This window comes from Myotis lucifugus, unplaced genomic scaffold, assembly GCF_000147115.1.
Source record: "Myotis lucifugus unplaced genomic scaffold, Myoluc2.0 scaffold_54, whole genome shotgun sequence".
NCBI classification, from domain to species: Eukaryota; Metazoa; Chordata; class Mammalia; order Chiroptera; family Vespertilionidae; genus Myotis; species Myotis lucifugus.
In genome coordinates, this window is record NW_005871102.1 from 1592535 (window position 1) to 1617999 (window position 25465).

A 25465-nucleotide genomic window follows, 5' to 3' on the forward strand; every position below is an offset into this window, starting at 1 on the left:
TACTTCTTCTGAGAAGCTTTCCCTGACCACCCATCTCTAAATAGGTCCTTCCTTTTACTCTCTCTGATAGCACCCTGTGTATTATTTTTCAAATTTCTATTTCTTCCCCTAGATTATAAATTTCCAAAAAGAGAAGCCATGTCTCTTTTGTGAACTGCCATATAGCTACTCAGCTTGTAGATACATAAGAAATAATCTGTTGAAGAAAAAAATTGGATTGTGAAAGCATCTAACAAATACTTGTTTAAAGACCTCCACTGCAATTATTAGTAATAATGGTCCCCCAATTTATAACAAAGAATTAATGGATGAAATTATTTTTATTGTCTACATTTAAATACGTTATGAACGGGGGGGGAAAAGAAGACTTATGTGGTGCCAAAGAGACTCCAGGCACTCATCTATATTGCTCTCTGTCTCTCTCTATGAATTAGGTGTTCTCCCTTATTTCTTGACCTACTTCTTTGTAGCTTTGTTTTGCACAGGGCCTACAATATTTCAGAAAGACCTACTAGGACCATTCAACTCTATTATCAACAGCTCTTGCCAAATAGGATTGCCTAATTGGTCCTGCTCATACTTTAAAATAAGCTTGGATAGTCCAAGTCACAAGTATGGGTCACCTTACACTAGCTGTCCATCTCTTGTCCAATATGCTGTGGTAAGGGGTAGTCTTGGGGTGAGTCATTCTATAGGATGATTTTCTGTGCCATTGGTGGATCTGGCACAATAAAGCATTTCTAGTGTGCATATACCTCATAGACTAGAATTCTTAGTGTTGCCTGCTTTGAAATTTGGCAGTTGATAAATATAATATTTATTAAATAAAACTCGAATGCATCTTAAAAACAAGCTACATATTATCCAGCCATAAATATTTATTTAATTAGAATGCAAGCAGAATAGTTTTAATATAGAGTATAATCTTGAAAATTATGGCTCTCAGGGTTGAAGTGGTAGCAGTGTCCCAAATTATTTTCATGGTATAGTTTTTGCTGTTAGGGTTTTGAGTTATGGCAGCATAGTGATTATCCACAAAGTGATATAAAATATTTCAATGCTTTCCATTGTCTAGAAATTGGATTGTGAAAGCATCTAACAAATACTTGTTTAAAGACCTCCACTGCAATTATTAGTAATAATGGTCCCCCAATTTATAAATTATTTAGATTGCACATTAGAGAAGGAAATCTAGCACACAGTATCAGCTGGAAGTAGTTGAAAATGAGAACTTGTTTTGGAGAGTAGTTACTTGGCCTCACCATCTAGTTTTATTCATACCCAATTTTTGCTGATAAACTCTCAAGCTTCCTTTTTTAAGTCTCAAAGATTTGAGGGCAGCATACTGGAAAGCATTTCTGGCGAGTATTTCTGGGCCATACACTGTACTAAAAGCCTTACGTACTTTCTCCCACTTGTTCTTACCTTCTCCAAACAGATGGCTGTCCTTCATTTTTCTCAGCTTCTAAATTAGCCAACTTAGAAATAGTGTTTGTTTGTTTGTTTTTTTTTTAAATTTACATGGGCAGATAGCCTGATTATTCTTGTCCATCTCCATAGCAAATAGACCAATGGGCTTTGCTTCTCTGAAGAAGCCCCCATTACCTACTGTCTTTTAAAGGCGAAAGTCATATCAATTCATAACATCAGTTGGGGTCTCTCTGTCCAAGACTATTGACATCGTATTCCAGGTGCTCCTTCTATGATCTAGCAGAATTTCACAATGAAATGGTTTTCTTGCCAAAACCGGTTTGGCTCAGTGGATAGAGCGTCGGCCTGCGGACTGAAAGGTCCCAGGTTCGATTCCGGTCAAGGGCATGTACCTGGGTTGTGGGCACATCCCCAGTGGGAGATGTGCAGGAGGCAGCTGGTCGATGTTTCTCTCTCATCGATGTTTCTAACTCTCTATCTCTCTCTCCCTTCCTCTCTGTAAAAAATCAATAAAATATATTTTTTTAAAAAATGGTTTTCTCTGGTATTCTTCTCTAGCTTCCTTCTACAGGTACTTTACCATCAGCATCCATTGTTTGACATTTTAACCAAATAATGGTTTGACCTTTTCATCATTATCCAGGGCCTCTACATTATATCTAAATGTACAATAAATGTCCAGCGACCATCACTAGAATTGCTGATTGCATTAGTTAAAAAGCAGCATAATGGGACCTTCTGGTCCTGCTTTTTGGATTGTCTTATCATGGTTTTCAGAAGTTTTATCTTGTTTTTAGAAGTCCACTTGACATTTTGATTTTTGTCCATGGCCTAGTAAACAGCCCATTTTGCTCTTTTTTGCTGACGAATAATGCCAGAAAACTTTCCATTGAAAAGAACAATTTCCTGTATGTTCCAGTGCCTCATTGACCTATTGGATTTCATTTTGGGTTGCGTCACAGTCTGGTGGTTGTTTCTTACTTAAAGCATTTAGTGATCACGGTCTAGTTGTTCTCCAACATTCTGGTGAAATATGTATATACTACCTCTGACTAGATCTCTTGTTTATGCTAATCAGCAGATAGGCAAGAATCCATTTTGTCCACAAGACTTTTTAATACAGAGAAAAATTAGTATATTCTTAATATTCAGAATTTCTCTTTCCCTCCCTTTGTAGGATGAAAGATAGATATCTGATAGAACTGATATAGTCTATACTTTAAATGCTCTTTTAGAATCAAAGCACATTTTATCTTATAATTAACTAGAGGCCCGGTGCACAAAAATTTGTGCACTCGGGGGGGAGAGGGGGTCCCTCAGCCTGGCCTGTGCCCTCTTGCAGTCTGGGACCCCTCGGGAGATAACGACCTGCTGGCTTAGGCCTGCTCCTGGGTGGCAGAGGGCAGGCCCAATCCCTAGGTGCAGCCCCTGGTCGGGCTCAGAGCAGGGCCGATTGGGGAGTTGGGGCGCCGCCCCCTGTCATGCACAGAGCAGGGCGGATGGGGAGGTTGCGATGCCACCCCTAGTCACGCTCAGGGTAGAGCCGATTGGGGGGTTGGGGCACCGACCCCTGTCACACTCAAGGCAGGGTCGATAGGGAAGTTGCGGCGCCACCCCCTGTCACACACAGAGCAGGGCCGATCAGGGGGTTGGGGCGCTGCCCCCTGTCACGCACAGAGCAGGGCCGATCAGGGGGTTGGGGCGCTGCCCCCTGTCACACACAGAGCAGGGACCATCAGGGGGGTTGGGGCTCCGTACCCTGTCACACACAGAGGAGGGCCGATCAGGGGGTTGGGGAGCTCCCCCCTGTCACTCACAGAGCAGGGCCAATCAGGGGTTTTGGGAGCTCCCCCCTGTCACGCACAGAGCAGGGCCAATCAGGGGGTTGAGGAGCTGCACCCTGTCACGCAAAGAGTAGGGCCAATAGGGGAGTTGGGGCACCGCCCCCTGTCACACACAGAGCCGCAGGGCAATCAGGGGGTTGGGGCGCTGCCACTGTCACACTCAGGGCAGGGCCGATGGGGAGGTTATGGCTCTACCCCGTCTCACATAGAGCAGGGCCCGTGGGGGGGGGGGGGGTTGGGGTGCCGCCCTCTATCACCCACAGAGCAGGGCCGATCAGGGGGTTGGGGCGCTGCCCCCTGTCACACACAGAGCCGCAGGGCGATCAGGGGGTTTGGGCGCTGCCCCCTGTCACGCTGATCCCGGTGCCGGGAGGCCTTGCAGCTCTGCTGATCCCGCCCGGCAGGGTCACAGATCCGGGTCCCAGACCGCAGACAGCCTTGCCTGCTGCCGCCTGCCTTCAGTATGCAAATTAGCCGCCATCTTGTTGCTTCAGGGTGGGGGTCCCCACTGGGGTGCCTGGCCAGTCTGGGTGAGGGGCTGAGGGCCATTTTCAGGCTGGCGGGCGACTGGAGCTCCAAACCTCTCCTTTTTTTCTTTTTTTTATTATTCTGGCATTTATTTACCTTCTATGGCTGTATCTGGAGCTGAGAGCCGGCTTTCTCTGAGGCTCGGCCGAAAGCAGGTTTCTGGCCTTTGTTTTCTGTATTTGAAACAGTGTTGCGACTCCAGCTCTGAGATCCCAGCTGACTGACAGGAGGTTTCTGGAGTTTTGTTTATCTTCTATAAATGTTACTATGTTTCCAACTGAAGCTCAGAGGCCGGCAAGTCAGGCGGGGAACGTTGGAGTCTGCAGTCACTGAAGGAAGCAAGCCTCCTGTTAGCTTCCAGCTGCCTGGCTGCCGGCCGCCATCTTGGCTGACAGTTAATTTGCATAAGGATATGCTGATTAGCCAATGGGAAGGGTAGCGGTCGTACGCCAATTACCATGTTTCTCTTTTATTAGTGTAGATAAGCTTTCCACTTGAAAAGTAAATAGCTTAAAATAAGTGACTGTGGGTTGAAGTGAATATTCAAATACCATGAGTCAACCTTGAAATATATGAAATTTTCAGGCTTCTGAAAAACAGATCACCTTTAGCAGGCAGATATTACTTTGCCTATTCACCCATCTAGAAATATGATCTAGTTCTTGTTCTTGGGGCTTCACTGCTCTTCGGGTAATGAAATGTTCTGAAATTAGATAATGGAGTTGATTGTATAACCTTGTAAATATACTGAAAAACCTCTGAATTGTGTACTGTTAAAGGGTGGATTTTATGCTTTTTGAATTACAATTATATTTCAGTTTAAAAAATAACTTGGGCCCAGCTGGTGTTGCTCAGTGGTTGAGCATAGACCTATGAACCAGGAGGTCACAGTTTGATTCCCGGTCGGGGCACATGCCTGGATTGTGGGCTTGATTCCCGGTGTTGGGTGTGCAGGAAGCAGCCAATCAATGATCCTCTCTCATCATTGATGTTTCTATCTCTCCCACTACCTTCCTCTCTGAAATAAATAAAAATATATTAAAAAATAACTTGGGGGAATTGAGAAGTGCTTGTTAAATATACAAACCTTATAGGCCCATCTTGGAGTTAAGATTCTTGAGGATATGGCCCTAATAATCTGCATGTTTAACAGATGTCCCCGAATTTTTTAATTTTCCAAGTTTAGGGAATGCTGATTTAACAGTTTTTTGTACTTATATACAGAAATGTGTTTGGGCTAAAGGATATATGCTTTTTGATGATTTTAATTACCAGCAGCAGCAGTACCAAAGAGTTATTGGGGAACTACTTTCTGGCCCCTCTCATACTTACTGAGTTATACAGGCAGAGACCTTTCTCTGAAGGATTAAGAAGAGGGAGATGGAGAGACGTGAGATAGTGCACACTTTCATCTCTTAAAATTTATTATTTTGACAAATTCTAGAAATAAAGTAATAGTTCAAGGTAATTAATTGAGAGAAACACAAAACTTAAGGGAAATATCCAACTATGTTTTTGTGGTTGCTGTATTGTCAATGGTGACTCTGGGAGTAAAAACCTGGTCTGCTGATTTTTGCAAAGCTATTTACTCAGATGTTACCAAGAGTTTATCAACAATGCCAAGTTGACAGAGAACAGATGAGTGTTTTAACAGCTCAACTTCCTCAGCACTAGTGTCTGGATCAGGTTTGTTTTACAACAGTGTTACAGCAGGACAAATTATGATGAAAAATAGGCAGATATTTCATTTCATGGAGATTTAGGTGAAGAATAAGACAGAACCTTTTAGGGTTAGTAGTTACCACATAAGGAATGAAGATGAATTTGCATTCTTCCAGTATAGACTATTTGGGGGAGGAGGGGAGCTTTTTCAGATTTTTACTTTCACTAGGTCAGAAATTGATATGTGATCACTAATAGTAATAATATATACATATATACATATATATTAAGCTTATACATATTATATATACATACATATATTAAGCTTAAAAATGTCTTTTGAAAATCTAAAACTTACTTATATCTATATGTATATACATATACATATATATTAAGCTTATACATATTATGTATACATATATACATACATATATTAAGCTTAAAAATGCCTTTTGAAAATCTAAAACTTACCTTTTCTCAAAGTATCAAAGCTTTTTAAAAATCATATTCACAAATGCTTTTTTTTAAAAAAAAAATAGAGAAGGTGTGCCTTGGTATTTCATAAATTCTGTATGCTTGATATCAGGCAGTCTTACTTTAAGCCTATTTCTTTCTTTGACAGTAAAAACACATGATGAAGTTTAAAAGATTCTACATATATATGAATGGTTTATTATAATCATTTTGTTATATTATAAGCCCAATAGTATGCTATAGGACAAAATTTTGTTCAATTAGGGTGTGGAAACATGAATGTGACTAGATTTTCCCTTTTTTTAAAAAAAATCTCATGCTGTGCCTCAGGTTCAGGAAGCACAGTTATAAAAATTCGAAGCCACTGGAAGTTTATATTAGGGTAATGTCATGATGACATACATGTTTTAGAAAGATATTTCTGGGGGAGCCAAAATAGTTGTGTGGTAATATCAACCAACATATATTCAGTGGGAATAAAAACATTCAGAATAAATGCTGACCTCCTTCAATGTGCAGAAGCTTTGTAGTCTGATGTAGTCCCATTTATTTTTGCTTTCATTGCCTCCGATTTTGAAGTCAGATCCAAAAAATCATTGCCAAGACCAATGTCAAGGAGCTTGTTTTCTTCTATGATTTTTTATGGTTACGGGTCTTACAATTCAAGTCTTTAATCCATTTTGAATTAATATGTGTGTCTGGTGTAAGACAGTAGTCTAGTTTCTTACATAGAGAAGATATCGGTGGTTGCCAAAATAGGGGGCTGTGGGATGTGGATGAAATGCATGATGGGATTTAAAAGGTACAAACTTCTAGTTATAAACTAAATAAGTTCTGGAATTGTGATGTACAGCATGGTGACTAGAGTTATAAGCATATTTGAAAGTTGCTAAGAGATTAAATGTTAAAAGTTCTCATCACATACACAAAAATATAACTCTGTATGGTGACGAACGGTAACTAGACTTATTGTGGTGATCATTTAGCAGTGTATAAAGGTATTGAATCATTATGTGATACATCTGAAACCTATATAAAATGTTAACTATACCATAAACAAACAAACAAACAAACAAAACAAATAAAAAGGAGGAATGCTGATACTATGCATTGTGGCTTTTATGAGTCTGTCCTCTAGCAATTGTGCCTTTTATCTTTTGCAGTAAGTATATGAAAGAGTATGTGGTATGATGCCAAATCATCTAACAGTACTACATTTTTGTGGAATTATATGAGAAGGAACAAATTACAAATATTAGCAAAAATTTTAGATTAGATTTCTTTTTATAGCCTTTTCTTTTATGTGGTTTCTTATATTAGGGGAGAAGGGATTCATAGAATACATTCGTTAGTGTATTGCATTAAGACAGGAGTATAACTAGTTTAAATAGTTGGGTAATTAAAGGCTTATATGAGAGTCTAAAGGGACTCATGAGTAATTTCAAAAGCATTAAAAAGGTGTGAAAAGTGGATGACTCTAATTTCAGTACTTAAGGCAGTTAGAAGGATGCCAAGAAAGCAAAAAATGGAGCAGCATATGCTTCCAAATTGTTTAGAAGTGAGGCTTTGTCTTTTGTCTCTAGAAAATTGATAACTCATAGCTCATCAATTCAACATGCAGGGACCAGTGATGCTCACTAAAAAGAATATCTTATTTATTCATCCATCATTAATTTATTTAATAAATAGTGAACACCTTATGTGTCCTGGCATTGTGCTAGACCTAATAGATGCCATGGTCAATGGAACAGACATTGTCTTTGCATCCATGGAGCTAACAAGCTAATGGGAAGACAGATAATTCAAAAATACAAAAACATACATGATTATAATCTACACACCTAACACAGCAGCACCTAAATATATAAAGCAAATATTAGTGGATATAAAGGGAGAATACAACAATAGTGGGAACTTTAATACCCCACTAATGTCAATGGACAGATATCCTGAAAGAAATAAGGAAATGGTGGTTTCAAATGTCACATTAGACCAGATTGACTTAACAGATATTAATATGATTATACATGATAGTAAATGCTATGAAGGGAAAGTACAAGCTGCCTCAAATTTTGTAATAAGTAAGCCTATTTTAGATCAGGGTTTCAAGAATGGTCTCTCTGAGTAAGTGACATTTAAAGCTGAGATCTGAGAAATGAGTAGGAGAATTCCCAATGATAGGTGGGGGAAATGCGTGTGAGGCTTCAGGTGGGAGGAACTAAAAGAAGGCCAGAACTTCTGGAATACAGAGAGCAGTTGGTCAAGAAGAGGTAGGTGGACCCAGTGGAACCCGAGCTTGTCGATCACATTGAGGAGGACATGTGATTCCATCCCAAGTGCAGTGAGAAGCCATTGGAGATCTTTAAGCATGGAACGGCATGGTCTGATTTAAATGTTTCAGAGATGACTACGGCTGTTGTGAATGCATTAAAGGGAGATAAGGAGATCAGGGAGATCAGTTAGGGGCTATCCAGCCGTGGGCAAACTACGGCCAGCGGGCTGGATCCGGCCCGTTTGAAATGAATAAAACTAAAAAAAAAAAAGACCGTACCCTTTTATGTAATGATGTTTACTTTGAATTTATATTAGTTCACACAAACACTCCATCCATGCTTTTGTTCTGGCCCTCCGGTCCAGTTTAAGAACCCATTGTGGCCCTCGAGTCAAAAAGGTCAAAAAGTTTGCCCACCCCTGGACTATACCCACGTAAGAAATGATGGTTGATCATCGAAAGTGTCAGCAGAGGAGATGAAAGGTGGTAGATGAATTTATATTTCAGAAATAGAGGCCATGATCGTTGTTAAGGCATGGTTAGGGATTGGCAGGCTCTTTGATGAACTCTGACTGCTTGATGAGGAAAGATGAGATCGGGCGAATTAGGATTGAATTGAATCAGAAAAGAGCGCCTACCTGTGGCCAAGAGCATTTGTTACACGGATATTCATTGTCCTTTATTTATTGTTTGGTCCTCAAATGAACTTGTGCAATTGAAGGTCAAAGGTTACTGTGAGTTAAACTCTTAAGAGGTATTATTGCTGTATCTTACCCAGGTAAAATACCTGTCTGGAACAGGAAAATAAATACCCTTTCCCCAAGCACTACATAGATCGTTTAAAGGTTGAGGAAGAGGAATATACTGCAGGGCATTTTTGATGTTTTGTTGCTGGTTTGTTTGTTTGTTTTACCTTCTGAGAACATGATCTATTTTCTCCCTCACAAGTTCTCTGTTTGGAAAAAGAGAGTAGAATTTAGACTTACAAATAGGAAGCATCAATAATGTATAACCTTTTATATCACTTTACTTTTATATCTTTGTCTTTTAACATTTCGCCTTCCTTCTATAATTGTATAGAAATTGTGTCTATGGCATCTCTTTCCTGTCTATTAAAAAAGATAGTCCAGGTACTTTACATTTCCAAGGATGGCCTCTGCGGAAATGTCTATCGCTTGGCTTACTGGTCAGAGAAGGGCAGGGCTCACCTATCCTCTGATTTAGACTGACTATGCTTCCTAGATTTTTATTGTGTTCTGGGACCAGGCTTGGGAGTTTTGGAGTCAAAGAAAAGAATGTGATGCAATGTGGTAGCAAAAAGTATAGTTCAGCATGAGCGGTAGGTGACAATAGCACAAGTTATTTCTATTGACCAAAATCAGTTTTGAAGCAATAATAATTATTTTATGGTTCTAAATGTATATATTAGATTTGTTTGCTTGTTTAATAATTTGCAGTTAGCATTTCCCCTTTGACTCTTTATTCTTCCAGAAATCTCTGCTGGGTTGGGGTTTTCATGTAAAGATTTATGTTAGAGACTTATACCTCTATTTGTAAATTGATTTGCAGCAGACTTTTTATAAATAAGGCTACCTCTTTCCTCTTTTATTTCCTCACACAATTTCTGGTCAGCAAGGCTGACTCAAAAGAAACTTCATCTGAAGTGAATTTTCAAATAAGTCTTTTCAATGATCTGTCACTATTATAAAGCTAATTAGAAAATTAGAGTTATTTTTGGAAAGATCAATTTTGACAGCTTGATCTTTAGGACTTTTATCATTCTTTCACTGCTACATGGAGCCATCTGCTGTTTGTGGGAGGTAGATTACATTTGGAATCACTACACAGAATAGATATATATTGTCTGAAAGAAAAAGTGGATCTCAGATTTTAATATACATTTGCATCAGTTGGCAATCTTATTTAAATGGCAGTTCAGATTCGGGGTTGGTGTTTCTGGGACATGGAACCTGAGTGTCTGCTCGCAGAACTCACTCTTAGGCGATGCTGGCACACTGCCTTTACAGAGCACACCTTCTGGAGCAAGCCTCTAGAAAACAGCAAACAAAAAATAACTCATAAAGATTCTGTTTTTCCTCCTCACACAAGTAACCTCACGTACTAATCACCAGAACTGCATTTCTTTGTAGAGGAGAAAAGCAATCCCAAGCCTCTCTCCAGAAGACATCGCAGACTAACTTCTATTATTCCCTCCCTGCAATAACATTGTGTAGCTAATTATATTCAAGACCCATTCATTTATTGCCCAAGCAATGCAATCTCCACACACTGCAACCTCCAAATACTCTGTTGGAACCAATTCGAAATTCAACTACAACTTTTATTTTACTTTGCAATTTCTTACTCATTTATTTCCATTTATGTTGTCTTTAAAATTTTGCCACATTAAAGATGAAAAGCTAAACAAATTAGTTCCAGTAACCCAATGTAAATTCTAGAGTAATTACTTGACTCAAGACTTCTTTTTGGTGAGACGAACATATAGTGCTCTCAAGGTTTGGCTTCCCCCCACACTAGTTGTTTGTGAACAAGAATCACCTTTCCAGTGCACCAGGGTGGGGTCGCCAGGGTAATGTGTCTACCCACATCTTCTCTAAGCAGGCATGCCTTTGATTTTACCCAGGTGAAGAGTTGCTCAAACCTAAGGAGCCATCCAGTCCAGTCACACAATTTCAGGGTCCTAAAGGAAATTAAAACAGGCATAAACAAAATTCCGCTTGGGAACATATGAATTTGATTAAAAAGTAAAAATTATGGCCTAGAGAAGAATTTAATGGGCAAGACCATTTTTCCAAATTCAATCTCAACTAGAACAGCATTGCCCCTTCCTCCCACCTCCTCTGAAGCAGCCCTAGGGACATCCTGCTTTTACTGGCAGCTCACTGCCCTCAGAAGCATAGCTATGAGGCTACACAAAGGTCGAGAGGGCCCCTGGGAATCGTAGAAAGGCGTTCACTGTTCTCCTGTCACAAACACTTAGATATCCGTCTGAAATGAGTGCTTGCCCTGATGTTTAGAATGTCTAGAAAAGGAACGTTCTACTTGGTAACTTTTTCAGGATTTTTAATTCTCTTGCTTTTCTTAGCATTTGTGAAAATTAGATTACATTGCTTTTTGAAACAAATATATGTTCCAATGGATAATCCAGAAAACAAAACAAAAACCTTTATACTCTAGATCTTCAACTTGAGAAATTTCCTTTTCCATACCTCTCCTAGCTGTCCATCGTTACTTTTATTCACAAGCTCAGCCTCCATTGAAGTTTGCCGGGAAATCCCTCCAGTCTTAACACGGCTAGATTCTATAGGCATACTCTGTGAGTGAGTCTTGGTTTCCAAACTCTGCCCTGGTAATGTTGGTGCCTTCCTTGGTACATCTTCTGGTGAACTAGAACTTAAAGACAGCCATGTCTCTATAAATCTATTAAGTCTATTCTAAATATTTAAATCATAAAGAATAATGGATCAATGTTAGACTTGGAAGGCACTCTATGGGTAGTTTAAGCCAATAGCCCTTATTTAAAAGAAGAGGACTTGTGTAAGTCTGGCGGGAAAAGGTTATAAGACCCATAGCTGACCTCAAGCTCAAAGTAGTAGATAGTTTAGTAGTAAGGCTTAAATTTAATGCTCTGAGTATAGCAGGCAATTCTTCAATAGTAGCCTGTACGATTTGGACTTATGCTACAGTATACTATCTAGTTTTATTTTTTTAGGAGATTTATGAATGCCTTAAAGATAATTAATTCATAGGCAAACAACAAAAGAATTTGCAATTAGTACAGATGAGGACAGATTAAAAGAATTTAGAATATTTAACCTTGAAAGGTGTACCTTCAAAAGCATCTTTGGTTACAGGGGGAAATTGCACTCAGGTATTCTCCACTTCATTTGAAGACAGAACAAAAGCAATAAACGTGAACTGTAGCAAAAGAAACAGCAGTTGGATGAGAGACAGAGCCACACGGCCGGTGAACGCTGAACAGGGCCGATACTCGGCTTCCCAGTTGTCCTCTCCATATTCTCTGGTTCTTATCACCGTTTCCCTGTGCTTTTATTTGACATCTCAAGGCCCAAGTGGATGCACCCCCAGAGATCCTGTCTGGCTCAGAGATCTTGCACAATCTGTCCACCAGTGATGTTAGGGGCACGATAGCAGCCTTCCCAGGGCAAGCTGCCTGCATTTTCAGTGCCTCTAAGCTCTGTTTCATGGAAATAAAAATTTTTAAAGTCCAACTGGCAATTAAGGAATAAATGCCAAAGATGTAATTAATCAGCTTCCATCATTTTCTAAGAAGCAAAATCTATGAACTCTTCTCTTTAATCCTTTGATCTATTTCTCCTGAATTACTGGCTGTCTCCATTTCCTTGTGACCAGTTCTCATCCTCTTAAGAGTGAGTCTTTGATCTGATCAAATTGATTGGGAGAAAGGAGAAAATGTTTTTCAAGAAACTATACAAGAAATGTATAGATCAGTTGTTATCAGAATATGTAGCAAACTCCTTGAGATCTTAAAAAACTGAAATTCCTTTACAATCCTGGCAAGTTCAGTTTTGAGGACTTTTCTATAATAATGTGTTCAGACATGTACTATAATAATGTGTGTCAGGCACTGTTCTAAGTGCCTTACTCATAGTAACTCATTTAATCCTCACAGCCATTCTTTGAAATAGGTGCTCTTTATGAGGAAACCGAGACAGAGAGTTTACATAACTGCTCTAAGTCAGACAGGAGAGGGTGAAAGATCGATCGAGACCTGGGAAGGCTGGCTCCAGAGTACATCACATAACCCCCTGCACTCTACTGACTCTCCAAAAAGAGATAAAGGTAGGAAGGAGATCAGACTTTGAGGGAAATGAAAGTTCTTTATGTTGCCAACTGTCTTTAGAACTGATAATACTGTGGACCAAGGTCTGGGCAGTTGCCAGGGGAAAGAAGAGCCAATGAGTAGAGGGGCACCTCCCTCCCTCTCCAGCTTCACTCCTAACCACAGAGCCCTGTGCCTTCTGGCTTCTGGGTGAATTGGGTCAATGGGAACTAGCAGGAGTTTGGAAGGAGAGGATGAAGATTAGTTGGTAGTTAGGACTGCTAAGTAGTCCTCAGAATACCTGTCAAAACCTCTAACTTGATTTATTTCTCTCACTTTACCTGCCTTGTTTCTGGAAGGTTTATTTAATTCAGATGTCACCAACCTCTAAGAATTCTTCCCAGGGTTGCTTATAATTAAGGACACAGACTTTGTAGATATATGTCTACTCAGTACTTTATTTATAAAAACAAATGCAAGTCAAGCAAAGTTAAAAAAATTATCCACAGTTAGACAGAGGCATTCATATGTTATATTTAGTTCTCATCCCTCCCCATTCTTGAGCTCTCTTCTTCACCCTAATTAGGAAAATACTAACAAATGACTTGATAATAAAAATGGAAAATATATAATAAAACTGGGGAAAGGAAAAGTGGGAATCATCCAGACTTTGTCATATTTTATATTCCATTAGTGAGTGAATAGTAGGCACAAGGGAGGACTTAGCCATGAGGGTTTTAAAACATCAGAACTTAAATTTGTACAGAGGCTACTGTGAAGATCCCTGTAATCTTTTTTTAGCTGCTGCTTGATTTTCAGTGCTGCAATCCTGACCTCTAGTGGTCATCCAGAAACAAAAACCAAAAACCAAAAGGTCCTATCATTTTTACTAGTAATGGTTACTCCATCAAACTCTGTTATAAAAGGTTGAACTTTTAAAGAGCTCACTTACAATATGAGGAGCAGACTAAGGCAAAATACTTTTTGGCTAACATATTATGGTATTCTTGCCATAGGACCTATATTTAAATGCAGCCAGTATTTACTTCTTTATATTTGCATGATAATTTCTTACTTCTTTCTGTGGAGGAATGCATTACTTTATAGATCATGGAAGTAAGATATTTATCAACAAGAAAACAAAGGGCTTCTGTTCTGCTTACCTGATAACATGCTACATCAGACCCAAGTAGCTTTGAAACAATGATTTTGGAGTGAGACATACTGATACTGCATAGTCTCCTGATAAGATGCACAGACACAGCATTGCTTCTGTGGCATTTGTGTCAACAACACATCATAGAGCCCTAGCCGGTTTTCCTCAGTGGTTAGAGTGTTAGTTCGATTCCGGTCAAGGGCATATACCTGGGTTGCAGGCTCCATCCCTGGCCCTGGTCAGGGCACCTACGGTCAATTTGTCTCTCTCTTATTGATGTTTCTCCTCCTCCTCCCTTACACTCTCTCTAAAAACAAATGGGGAAAATATCCTCAGGTCAGAATTAACAAAACAAAAAAAAGAACACATCATCTAATCTAAATTTATTCATAAGGAAACATCAGACAAATCAAATTGAGGGACGTTCTACAAAATAACTGGCTGGTACTCTTTTCAAAAATATGAAGTTCATGAAAGACAAAGATTGAAAACTGTCTCAGATGAAAGAAGGCCAAGCAGATTTGACAACTAAAATTTATTTTTATTGATTTCAGAGAGGGAGAAGGAAAGAGATAGAAACATCAATGATGAGAGAGAATCATTGATCAGCTGCCTCCTGCACTTACCTCCCCCCTCCCCACTTACTAGGGATCAAGCCTGCACCCTGGACATGTGTCTGACCGGAAATCGAACCTTGATTTCCTAGTTCATAGGTTAGGCTCAACCACTGAGCAACACCAGCTGGGCACTTCCTTTGTTTTGATAGTTACTCTGCGGTTATGTAAGGCATTAACATTGCAAAGGATATGCAGAAGCTCTTGGTGCTGTTTTGGCAATTTTTTTCTAGATCTGAAATCAGTTCAGATAAAAAGCTTTCAAAAATTACAAGCAGCCATTTATTTTGTTCACAATTTCCTAAGTCAGGAATTTGGATTCAGCTGTGTGTTCATCTCTGATTCATGTGGCTTCAGCCTGGGGTGCCTGGGTCTGGAGCGGTCCCTTTCAGGGTGACTTTTCACTCACAGGTCTGGCACCTGGGTGGCCCTTGGCCTCTCTTTCTTATGGACAGCATCTCATCCTGCAGGCCCTTTGTCTTTGTTTGACTTCTTAGAGCATGGGGGTCTAGGTGTAATCGCACTTCTTACATGGTGACTGGCTTCCAAGAGCCAGTGCTGTAAGAAATGGGCCCTGGAGGCTGTCAGTCATGAAGGTCTGGACCCAGAATGTTGGCACAGCTTCACTTTCACCACATTCTATTGGTCAAAGAGGTAGCATAGTCTGCCCAGATTCTGAAAAAGAGAAGTGTCAAAAAAATTGTGACCATCTTTAATTCATCGCAGATATCTGACCAATGTTGAATTTGCAGTAGAGGTGGAATTAGAAGGAAAAAGCATGGATTTCTTTTTTTTTTTTTTTTTGTCTGACAGACATAAATTCTAATCCGGGATTTACCATGTACTATCAGTATGATGTTTCTGAGCCTTTGTTTCCTGATCCCTAAAGTGGTAGCAGTAACACATATGCTATAGAGTTGTTGAGAGAATTAAGTGAAAAGTATATATGAAAAATAAGATCTGGTTGGCAATAAATACATGAACTTAATAACTGCTAGCTTTCACTGGGTACTTAGCAAGTGCTCAATACATTATTATGCTTTTTAAATGCGGTTTCATTTAGTCATTCTCCTTCCTGGGGTGGAATGTTCCGTGTTCGATGGATCAGGAAGGGCAGCACCCATCTCTTCTGGCTTTAGCCGTATTTGTCTGTGCGTCTGCTCCACTTACCTTAGCCACTTCTGCTTTGATGATTTCTCCCGGCCTTATTGTTAGGACTCCATGTTCACATGCTGTTGATTTCCCCTTTTGATCCCTGAGGATCCAGGTGCTGAGGCACACTTGGCACTTTTGAAACCACCTTTTCAGCATTTGTTCTCGGCGCTGTCAACGTCAGCTTTGACAGCTTCTCATGCAATCTGTCAGCTCCCTGAGCCCACGATTGCTTGCTCATCAGAGCCCCAGGGTGCGCTCTCTGTTTCTGTGGGTGCTCTGCACTCAGCCTTCCTTTGTGCAAGATTGTGGGTGCTTAGTTGTCGGCCTCCCCAGGAACACAGCGATCTGCACTTTAGAGCAATTATTTCATTTGGGGCAATTACGTGTAGGTGTTCTTTAAGTGAACATTCTCCCAGGCTGTGACTGAATTTTGAAACAGCAGGTTCCCAATCTGATCTCAGTCTGTTGTCCCTGGAGGAAGGTGGGGACCCTTCCTGTCCACCACAAGCGGGGTTATTGCCTCACATCCTGTAAGTGGTCAGCTACTTTTGTATTTTCAATATGGGGACAAATAATAAACCTTGGTTTTGGTAGAAGTCACCTATTTGGTATCTTTCCACTCTCTGTTCGAAAAATTTACTTCCCTTGAAATGGAAGAAATCACTTTAAACCTTTAGGAATTAGAGGACACATTAAATAATACCCAACTAATTTATTTATTCATTCACCATTGAGCCATCTTCTCTAACTTAGTGGTTAAGAGTATGACGTATAGAATGGCACTGCTTAGGTTAAAATCTACTTACTAGGTGTGTGACCTTGAAAATTTAACTTTAACTTCTCTAAGTCTTAACTTCCTGTGTGAAAAATGGAATTTAGGGTTGTCATGGCATTAAATAAGGACACATTTTCATATAATTAATTCAGCTTGGCACATAGAAAATATTCAGTGGATGTGGGTTCTTATTTATTTTCTTGCTCTTGGAGAGAGATCTTTTACTATAATTAATAAGTGACCATAACAACATATTAATTGTTATTTTTGCTCTTAATAACTCTCCAAATGTTTTTACCCTCTGAGTCCTCTTAGGAAGCCTTATTTCCCCCTCAGTAGCAAACAGATTGCAGCAGATTACACATTCCTGAAAAGAGGAGGCATCTGGAAAATGTATAACATCTTTGTCTTTTAAAAATATATTTCAAAAAATAAATGTCAGCTCGGTTAGGCAGACGTTGGATCATGTAGGAGTAGGTGGACAGTGGGGGATTCGAATTCAGTTCCTGGTGTTAGAGGCGTGAACGGTGGTTCACTTAGTTCACTTGATTGTTGGGTGGGACGCTGGGACCACAGCTTGCACTGACATCATCACATCGTAAATCCAACCTATTTGTAGCTTTTAAACTGACCAAATGCTGACCCATGGACGGTTTCTGCAATTTAATGATACCTCTAATTGTATTCCTGTGAGAATGTCTTATTTAAAAGGAAAAATAGGTATTTAAAAATATCCAACCCATTTTAAATAGTTTTTAATAGTAAAAATGGGTTGAATAGTAAAAATGGGTTAAATATTTTAAAATAGTTTTTAAAAATATCTCCTCTTAGAAAATCAGGATACATTTTGTAGTGAAATGAAGATCCTGGTAGATTAGCAAGATTTTCCTGATTTTTAAAAACTCAGAGGTCTAAAAGGATCTTTGTTTCCATAGTCTGACACAGTCTACTTTAGTTTAAGGCTGTGAAGTCTTTACTTTGTGTCTGTGTGTGGCGGGGGGGGATGAGATGGGAGGGGTTAATGGATAATGTCTAGAGCAGTGGTTCTCAACCTTCCTAATGCCGCGACCCTTTAATACAGTTCCTCATGCCCTAACCAGTTTGGCTCAGTGGATAGAGCGTCGGCCTATTGTACTAGAGGCCTGGTGCATGAAATTCGTGCACGGCAGGGGGGAGGGGTCCCTCAACCCGGCCTGTGCCCTCTAGCAGTCCAGGATCCCTTGCTCATTACTGCCCACCTGCTTGCTGCTCCTTACCGCTCGTCTCACTGCTCCTTATCGCTGCCACGGAGGCGGGAGAGGCTCCTGCCACCACCGCTGTGCTCACCAGCCGTGAGCCTGGCTTCTGGCTGAGCGGCGCTTCCCCTGTGGGAGCACACTGACCACCAGGGGGCAGCTCTTGCATTGAGCATCTGCCCTCTGGTGGTCAGTGCACATCATAGCGACCAGTCATTTCGCTGGCTGTTCTACCATTTGGTCGATTTGCATAGTAGGCTTTTATTGCATAGGAAGTGAAAATGATGTGTAGAAGTCTTGGGAAAATACTTAATAAAATTGTGGTAGATGTGGCAATGTTGATTTTGAATCTTTTTCTTTTAATTTCAGGGTTTGAATATAATCTTTCACGTAGCCTTGGCTCTTCTAAAGGTAAGTCTGTTTTTCTTTTTAAGTTACCAAACTCTCTGACCTCTCTGCCCTGAGAACTGGGCATAATTCAACTTATCATCGCTGACTCATTCTAGATTCTTAAACACACAGAAAAGATTTCTTTGAGGAACTCTGATCCTCTCCCCTCTTCCCATCTCTTTTGTTGTTGTTTATTTAGACTTTGTTTCTTTTTTTCCTTATAATCTATTTAATCTTGCTGTCATAGCTCTCATTCTAATAATTTAAAAAAAAGGTTTTCATTCATATGAGTTAGATGATATAAAAGAGAAAGTTAAAACCTGCTTCTGTCAAAATGATGCTCGTTTTGTTTCTTAAAATACTTCTAACCATAATAACATCCCTGGAGATACCTAAACATGTCATTGAATTATTAGAAAGCTTCTGTAACATACAGACTAAAAAGGAAACTGCTACATTTCAATTTGCAGTTCTTTCTATGATAGCTAGAAATTTATAAGACACTTTAGAATTCAGTTATAATTACCTTGTTGGATTTTATATCAACATATCAATACTATTTTAATAGTGTGGTAACAGCAAGACATTTGCAGCAGAGTTGGTAAAAATAACCCAGTCGGTTTTTGTTCTTCAGTCATATATGACATTCCGTTATTGAAAGTGATAATTGCCTTGTTTATTAAAAGATATAGGCTCACCTTTCCCCAGTAAAGCATAGTGGTTAAAATCGCAGCCACTGGACTCAGATTTGGGTCTAATTTCAGTTCCAGTGACCTTGGGTAATTAAGTGCTCAGACCCTGAGTTTTGAGATACTAATAGAAACTAATTTATGGGATTATGGTAAGAATTAAGTAAGATGATACATAAAAGTTTCTAACATAGTGTCTAGAAAATTGTATTGCCTAATAAATGTTAGCTGTCATTATTGTGATTACTCTTGTAGTCACAAGATAACTCAGAATCTTTTTCTAGGTTCCCCATCATGTTTCCAAATTTTCCAAAAGATAATGACTTGATACCTTTAAAGAGCCCCTTGATGTTTTAGGAGAGCTTCCATACTTAGCCATGGAATATCTTGACAGTGGTTCTCAACCTTCCTAATGCCGCGACCCTTTAATACAGTTCCTCATGTTGTGGTGACCCCCAATTTCATTGTTACAAATTGAACATAATTAAAGCATAGTGATTAATCACAAAACAATATGTAATTATATATGTGTTTTCCAAAGGTCTTAGGCGACCCCTGTGAAAGGGTCGTTTGACCCCCAAAGGTGTCACGACCCATGGGTTGAGAACTGCTGATCTAGAACAAAGGGGTGGCATCATACAGGTCTATGCAACTCAAGATGCGGGTTGCTGCTCTTCATCTCATATTTATTTGTTTTCGTGAAGTTCACTAAATGTACTTTAAATTGTCTATTTAATAATTTTGAGTTTAGATATGAACATTCTTATGCCAAAGTTATTTTAGAAGTTAGGAAACTATATACAATAGCTTCAATAAATTAACAAACGTATTTGCATGTATCTGTTAGTGAAGTTACGGATCTCTCTACCTCTAACTTTTTATTTCTTGTCCTTAAAACAAACCAAAACCAAGCACTTTTTAAGATGCTTTCTGAGTAGGGCTGGAATAAGACTTTTAGAATGCCTTAGTGACAGTATTATGTACTACAGGCTGAAAACAATATTAAACCCTAAGTGTAAGAAGTCTAACAAAGTTCTGATTCTTCCTATCATATCTAATTTTTTAAAAATCTCAGCTATCCCCTCTTTCCCATGATGCCTTTCCTCATTTTTATGGTGACCTTTCTTTACTGATGCTCTTAGCACATGCGTAGTCTGTCTTTTGTGGCTAACCCAGGCCTTTCCCTCTGGATATCAGACCTGTACTCTGTGTCAGCCAATATGTATCTGTCTGGTAAGTTATCTTTCTGATTAACAGGTATTTTTGGCCATGTTAACCTCTACATGACCTGGCAAAGGGTACTCTCTGGCCACAGGGCAGAAAGGCTTTTGTACCTTCTCTACTAATACGTGGCTAATCTGTTATCGCCTTGGAGAATTTGACCAGATAGAGAAGATATAAAGGAGAGCTTTCTGACTGCTACTGGCCTATATTTATATCCCTTTCTTGTGTGAATCCTGGAGCTGACCCACATAGAGACCGTGCAGATAGGCCGAATCCAAGTAGACTTGACTGAACTGATTGCCCCCATCTGGAAAAATACTCTAAACACATATGACAGTGACTTTTAGCTTCTAAGCTAACATGCCAGATAGAAGATTGTATATTTGTTTATATGAAAATAAACTTAGGGATAGTTTAAAGTGCTTATGCTTATGAACCCAGTGGCAGAGGGGCTCCGGTTCCTCTGAATTAGAAGAGTTTCTTGGGATGGAGGGAATCAGAAAGGAAAGTGCTGTTTCTGAGCACTTACTCTGTGCTAAGTGTTAGCAGAGATTTCTCATTAGCACACAATAAATGTCCAGAGAAACCATCAAATTCTCTTCCCTAGTTGACACCTAGGAGCTCAGGCCCCAGGTTACCTAAAGTCTTTTGGCTTAATAATGGCAAAGCTGGATTTGTAGTATTTTTATACAGCTTCTCCCTTGCTGATCTTGTTCATTCCCCTGGCTTTATCTATAAATGTTCATTCTTCTCTTTGTATTTAGCCTGCACTCAAATGTTTGGCAGTGAATTTAACAAGTCCGCTTAGATGTCTCAGAGGCACATCAAATCCGAAAGTCAAAACCAAACCAATATGCCCTCCCAGACCTGTTCCTCCGCTTCCATCACCTTCCCCTCGGTAAAGGCACTCACTGCCCAGCTGCTCAAAGTAGAAACCTGGAAGCCAGCCTCTCTTCTGTCTTCTCTTTTTTAAATCTCTGACATCTAAGTGGATTTCTTAATCCCCTTATATGAGAATGTATAGAATCTTCCCACTTGGGTGGTTTGGGCTCTGAACTCTCTGACCTGGACTGTTGCCGTGACCTCTTTCAGTAAGAAATATTGGACACCTACCAAGTGGTAGGCACTCTTCTAGGCATTAGCAGTAAAGTATTGACGAGGACATACCCCGTATTCATGGAGCCTGTGTTCTGATGAATGAAAGATAGTAATTGCACAAATGTAATACCTTAGCATTGTGTTTGTTTAGGTTTATCAAGGAGAGTGATGTTGGTGCAGAGGGGGAAGAGTCCCCTTTCTTTGAATTAGCTTGTCAATAAAAATGCTGTACGGGCTGATATTTGAGCTGAACACTGAATGAAAAGAAGTAGCCAGCTCTGCCAAAATCTGGAGAATGAGCCTTCTAGGCAGAAGAAACAAGTATAAAGGTCTTAAAGAGGGCGTTCTATGCTTAAAAAAGAGGAAGAACGCTCTTTTCTGGAGTGCGATGTGTAAGAGAAGTTGGTGGCTTGGCTTTGGGTTTAGCAGTGGAGCTAAGAGAAGCGGATGCTGTTCCTCCTCCAAATACTTGTGGCCATTGTCCAGCCATTCCCACGTGGCCACCATTCGTGTCCTTTTAAAACAAATTTTGTTATTTACTATTCAGCAAATATTCACTAAACACCTACTCGGAGACAGACACTATTTTATATGCTTGACTAGATTAGTGAACTAAAATAACAAAAATACCATACTTGCCTCCATGAAGCCTGTGTTGTAGCAGACAGTTAATAACCAAGAAACATAACAAGTATGTAAATAGTGTGTATGAGAAGCGGTAGTGCTGGGGGGAAAAGGAAAAGTTCAGCAGGGTAGAGGGCGTTGTGGTCGGTTTTGCCATGTTAAATAGGGAGTCTGGTTCCTCCAAGTAGGGGGCAGGGGTGGAGGGGCTTGGGCAAAGGCTTGAGGCAGTGAGGGAGGGAGCGATGCTGATGTGCACAGGAGCATTCCAGGTTGGTGGAAAGCCCTGCTGAGGCTTTGTGCTCTGAGAAGGATGAGGGAGGAGGGTCAGAGAAGTAACTGACTCCCTGACTTAAAACCCTTCAATGGCCTCCCACTGCTCTTGGGTAAACTTCACAGTTTATAATGGAACCCACAAGATTTTCACGGTCTGGCCAAGTTTAGCCTCTTCTCATCTCCCCCCTTTCCTCCCTCTCACTGCCCTCTCTTAGTCAAGTCATAATAATCGACTATCTCCATAATCCTAGGGCAGGAATCCCTCCCGTACCAACAGAATAAATAAGAGGCAACCAAAACAATGCAGGTTCTGACTTCTCTATACCCTTGCTAACCCTTATTATCACCTTTTTGATTATAGCCACTCCAGTGGGCGGCAAGCAGAATCTCCTTGTGGTTTAATTTGCATTTCACTGATGGCTAATGATGTTGAGCATCCTTTCATGAGTTCATTGGCTGTTTGTATATCTTCTTTTTTTTTTTAGAAATATCTATTCAGATACTTTGCCCAATTTTTTAATTGGGTTACCTCATACTTTTTATTGTTGAGTTTAAGGGTTCTTACAGTCTTCTGAATTTGCAATGAGTTTACACATTCAGTTAGTTTTGTAACTTCCATGAAGGAATGCCTGTTGTCCTGTTGGTGGCAGCAAAACACCACTCCTTTGAAAATAGAAGCTACTAATCCAGCACTTCGGGTTCTATGGCATTGGAATTCCTTTATATTGGTTTCCCCTTCCAGCATAATTTGAATGTTTAGTTTGTTTTAACTTTTCTCTAGTGTAGCTTCAGTTTGATGATGGGTGTAGTTTTAGTATGCTATCTTGTAAATGCTAAAACAAACACAAATGTGGACATTAAAATTCCAGAAATAATGCCTTTTATGGATTAAAGATCAATACTAGAAAAAGTGCAAGTTTATTCAGGGAGAACCAAGAAAGAATGTCCAAGGGTGACAACTAAACTTTGAGGAGGGCCTTTTGGGCAGAGTGAGCCCCATGAAGAGGAGGCACAAGAAGAGTGGCCAAGGCAGGTGCTTTGCTCTGGTGCATTTGAGGGTGATTCCTGGGCGAGGTTCAGAGGGCTTTAATTACATATCTGCCACCAGTTTACTGTGGGATTTTAATCAGGTCACCTAACCTTTCTAACACCTAATTTCTTTATTTATAAAATAAGGAGTCAGGAACATATGGTTTCCAAGGCTCTTAATTTTTGTCTTGCTGTCAGTCTATGCTAGATGTGTGTATGTGTATGCATATACACACACCCAGACACACTCTGTATATGCTACATACAACCATCTCAGTCTTTTAATAGATAGATAAGAATCATCCTGTAATTAGCATATTGATTATTTAAATGCTTGGCTAAAGTTTATCTTTGTGTCTTAAAGAGTTTGCAGAGTAACATAATAATATTAGGAGCAAAAGAATATTCAGTCCATTATAGTTAAAAATAATACCAGTAAACTATTCTCAATTCCATTTAAAAGGCCCTTTAGCACCATCCTTGTTTGTGAACAACCAGTTTGTTCTAAATTAGTGAAATGTTGTTGTGACTTTGTGTGTGTGTGTGTGTGTGTGTGTCTGTGTGTATAGTGCACACACTGCTGTACTACCATTATTCTTACTAGGTGTTTCCAGATGCTCAAGTAATATGTTGGATCCATGTAAAAATCTGACAGCTAAAATCACTAATTAGGTAATTGTGTAGCATTTATCATCTGTGTTGAGCTCTCAAATGCATTTCAAGAATAGTTAATAAATCAAATTAATAGTAGTACAACTATCCATTTTTTAGCACTTAAAATATGCCTGGTGCTGCACTAAGCACTTTTAAAGTAATCTTCATGACCTTTAGTTGTTTTTTTTCTTTTGTTTTTATTATGATGGCCATTTTAACCATTTCTAAGCATATAGTTCAGTGACATAAAGTGCATTCACTTTGTTGTGCAGTCATCACTAACATCCTTCTCTAGAGCTTTTTCATATTCCCTAATTGTAACTCTGAGCCCATGAAGCAATTACTCCCCATTACCCCCTGCTTCCAGCTCCTACCAGTAACTGTTTATTTTAGCATATTGTATGACCTTGAATTTTAACAGTAATCCTATACAGGTAGGCTGAGTCAAGATATTCGTTTTACAAATGAGGAATCTAAGGCTTTAGAATTTAAGTAACTTGGCTTCAGTCATTCAGTGTCGGTGACACACCAGACACAGAACTGGGCCTGTCTTGCTCTAGAACCCATGTCCTTAACCACTAAACTAGTGTGTGTGTGCGCGTGTGTGTGTGTGTGTGTGTGTGTGTGTGTGTGTGTGTGTGTTTTAAACCTTACAGTCACCTGTGAAAAAGAGACGACTATTCCCTTATTCCCACTTCATACTCAGTTCCAGTAGTCCTCACTCAAAAACCCATGCTTTTTCACACTTAAATTCTAGTCAAATCAGCTTTAATTTCACAAATTCATGTTGCCAACGTACTATGAATGAAAAGGAAGTTTTTTATCCAAGTTTTTGGAGGACTGTGTAGGGGAGGAAAAGTTTTCTTGAACTCTTTGAGGATTCCTGGTTAGATCTATAATTCAGGTGACAAAGACAGATTAACAAGAGAAATGCAGACACATTTAAATAACATATTTTGCATGACATGGGAGCCTTCAAAAGGAAGCAAAGACCTGAAGAACTGATTAAACTTGAATGTTTTGATGTTAGGTTGGATGAAAAGTAGATAGTCTTGCAGAAATATGATAGGATGAAAGGGAGATGAGCTAAATATAATAAACTGGGGGAAACTTTGCAAGGCTTGTTTGTTTATATTCTTCTCCACAGTCCCCTGTCTTGGAGATAAGGATGTTTCTTTCCTTCAAGTATAGGGAGGGCACCTATCACATGAGGGTCTGATGACCTGCTTCAGGGGAGAAGGACAGAAGAAGGTCAGAGAAACTTTCCTACTTCTATCATTTTCTTCTTCAGCTTAAAATATTCAATATGCCCAGGTACCATGTTTTGGGATAGTGTGTTCTGAACCCCATAAACTTCACATGTAAAGATAGTTGTCCCAATTTCAAATGTCACTGGTTGAATAGAACAGAAGCAGAGCCAGAGCAACTCTGGAGCCATTGTTATATAAAAATAATTGAATTTAGGTTAATGAAAACAAGCTCACAATCAAGAATGATCACGAAGTGTAAATAT

At 39.6% G+C, this 25465-nt stretch overlaps 1 protein-coding gene across 3 annotated transcripts in view; it reads left to right on the top strand.

The window, feature by feature from the left end:
- The window catches only part of RABGAP1L (RAB GTPase activating protein 1 like), a 417083-nt gene that overhangs the window by 272892 nt on the left and 118726 nt on the right, over positions 1 to 25465 (top strand). For all 3 annotated transcript variants that reach the window (XM_006088927.3, XM_023753953.1, XM_006088928.2), the window contains one exon: positions 18341 to 18382. In XM_006088927.3, coding sequence (XP_006088989.1) covers positions 18341 to 18382 — 42 coding nt within the window. The remainder of the gene's footprint in view (positions 1 to 18340; positions 18383 to 25465) is intronic.